The following is a 2,703-nucleotide window of genomic DNA, read 5'->3' on the forward strand; positions in this document are numbered from 1 at the left end:
ACTCTGGTGCTGTAGACCACAGTGATTTTCTGCCTCATAGTCCATTAAGCCTAAAGGATCTCTACTTAGCATCTACATCATACAGGAATCAAGAGACACCTCTTCCTGACCATGCCACTCTACCCTTGTAATGCTCCTGGGGCCACGGTAAGTCCATGCTGCAAAGCAGTTCCCTTCTAAAGTCCCAGGAGGAAAAAGGGCAAAAGCCTCTTTCTTTGTCCTCCGTAAGTCAATTTACTGCTCCATCCCAAATCCCAGGTCAGGTTGATTTTTGTCCTACTCTTCCCACTCTTGTCTCTCTACTCCTTCATCTACCCCTGTCCTTCAGGACAGGATGGTACATATTTCTCCCCTTTGTTGAGTGTCTTACTCCTTCCTTTCATTGTTTGGGACTTTCTTAATGAGATTTTAATTTATCTGGTAGACAGTTTCAATACTGAAATTGTCAATTCTGGAACATTTTAATACAGAAGTCATTATATTTGGGCTATGCTGTCATATGGTACTTATTCGATAATCTCTAATTGACTCAGTTAAATAACTAGGTTGTCCATAATTCAAGAATGAATTTTGGTCCAGAGAATAGTGTGGATTTGTGGAAAATATTTTGTATGAACCTATTTCAGATGGTTTTACAGGCATCTCACTTATCACTCCCAGCTCCCACTGGAGGATAAATAGTAGTGATGGTAAACATGGAAAGAGGGTTCATTAATTCAAAAGGACTTCTTTAATAGTTTGCTAATCTCCTCCCTAAAGAAAAAGCCATGCCCCCTGGTTGACCATGGGAAAGAAGAAGGAATGGTTTCTAAGAAAAATGGAGGCTTTTGCTTCTCTGCTCAGCCTTTCGTTAAAAGGCGTCAGTTGCACCACAGTCACTAGGGAGTGGGGAGACTGTGAAAAGGTTGGGCACCAACACTTGGTATATGCTTTGTTTGCATTTCCTCCCGCCAGGTAGCTCACACCTAGCTAGAGAGCGAGGGAGATAAGTTGTCCTAGTAAGTTTTGGTGCTTGGGGACAGGGAGAGTAAACCCGTGCAGGCCTTTAGCTCTGCCATACTCTAACTCGACTTTTATCAGAGGTTTGCCCTGGGATAGCATTTAATCATGCAACTAATAATAACATAACATATCAAAGCAGAACTCGATTCCCGACCCCTTAGCTGTCTTTCCCTCAGATTGCCCATCTCAGTTAATGACACCATGATCCATCCAGTTGCTCACCCCTCAAATCTAGGAGTCATTCTAGATTTGTCTTCTTCCCTCATTCCACGTCTGATCCATCAGCAAATCCTGTTGCCTTTGCCTCTAGAATATTTCCGAAATCCATTCATTCTCCTTCTCCACAGTTATGACCCTCATCCAAAATCCGTCATCTCTCACTCGAATTACTTCAATAGCTTCCAAACAAATCCTCCTTGTTACTCTGGATTTCTTCCACCCATTCACCATAGAACAGCCAGTGTGATCTTTGAAAAATGTAAATTAGATCATGTTATCTCCTACCTAATACTCTCCAATAGATTCCTCCTTATGCTTTTAGAAAATACAAGCTCATTATCATGAAAAGACTGCGTGATCTGCCCCTTTCTATTCCTTTCCATCCTCTTGGCTCACTCTGCCCCTCACTCACCATGCTCCAGCTACACATTCTGTTCCTTGAATACCCCAGGGTTGTTCTGCCTCAAGACCTTAGCATCTACTGAGCACTCTAACAGAAACACTCCTCCTAGATCTTCAAATAGCTCCCTTTCAATTATTCAGGAAGCTTTCCCTGACTACCCGAACTGTATTAACTGCTCCCTTCTAGTCACTCTCTTAAATGTCAGCCTACTTTATTCTTTTTATAGCACTTAAAATCATCAAATTTAACTTATTTATATGTCAACCTTTTATTGTCGGTCTCCCTGTATTAGAACAGTCTCATCAGTGCCTGGAAGAGCACCTAGCTCAGAGGAGTGAGTACTCAACAAATAATTGTTGAATGAACATAGGACCTTGTATCTTATTTAACTTTTGTTTTTTGTGTATATGGCTCACTCAGAGAATCCATTGTAGGGGAAGGGATGACTCCTGGGCACGATTCCCAATAATACCACTAAGTGCCTTAAGAAATCATTTTGAGTTCTAATGTTATCTCTTTAAAAATAACCTTTATGGATTTAGCACAAGTGCTGAGACCGCAATAGAGAACTGGGCAAGGATTTGAGATCCTGTGTGTTAGCCATCCCCAGATCTGCCTAGTGCCTTGGATGCATGACCAATAGCAGACCCACCCTCCTCTCTCCTCTCCCCTCAGTTGTGCACATTGTGGTTTCCCATTAGTGTGTTACATCCTTGGTGTGCACACACGCTACATTGCTTCTAAATCTCAGAACTGTCTCATGGAATCACTCCAACTTTATTTTGGTCGAGGGCTCAGGACAGGGGTGGGCTGCACACATGGACTCTCCGTTGGACACAGATGGCGGGGCTGAGCTTCGTGGGCAGGGGCAGGTGCATCAGGATGTTTCTGCTGTGCAGCTTCGTGGTGCCGAGGGGCCCTTCCATGTAGACAGGACAAGAATATATAGCCAGGCCATCACGGGGGGCATGAGGTGGCAGGTCATTGGTGCTCTGGGCCTGGGCACGGGTACTGACACTGACAGGAGGCAGAGGGCTGGGCTGGCTGGCTGGACTGTCCTGCAAGGCCCCAGCAGGCGG

General features: G+C 44.3%; 1 protein-coding gene across 1 annotated transcript in view; it reads right to left on the reverse strand.

The window, feature by feature from the left end:
• Positions 1–2,418: 2,418 nt before the first annotated feature.
• DNHD1 (dynein heavy chain domain 1) overlaps positions 2,419–2,703 on the reverse strand; it is a 58,682-nt gene continuing 58,397 nt past the window's right edge. The window contains 1 exon segment of the mRNA XM_025049463.1: positions 2,419–2,703. This exon segment is cut by the window's right edge and continues 21 nt beyond it. Coding sequence (XP_024905231.1) covers positions 2,419–2,703 — 285 coding nt within the window.

The sequence above is a fragment of the Pteropus alecto genome, unplaced genomic scaffold, assembly GCF_000325575.1.
Source record: "Pteropus alecto unplaced genomic scaffold, ASM32557v1 scaffold395, whole genome shotgun sequence".
Lineage (NCBI taxonomy): Eukaryota > Metazoa > Chordata > Mammalia > Chiroptera > Pteropodidae > Pteropus > Pteropus alecto.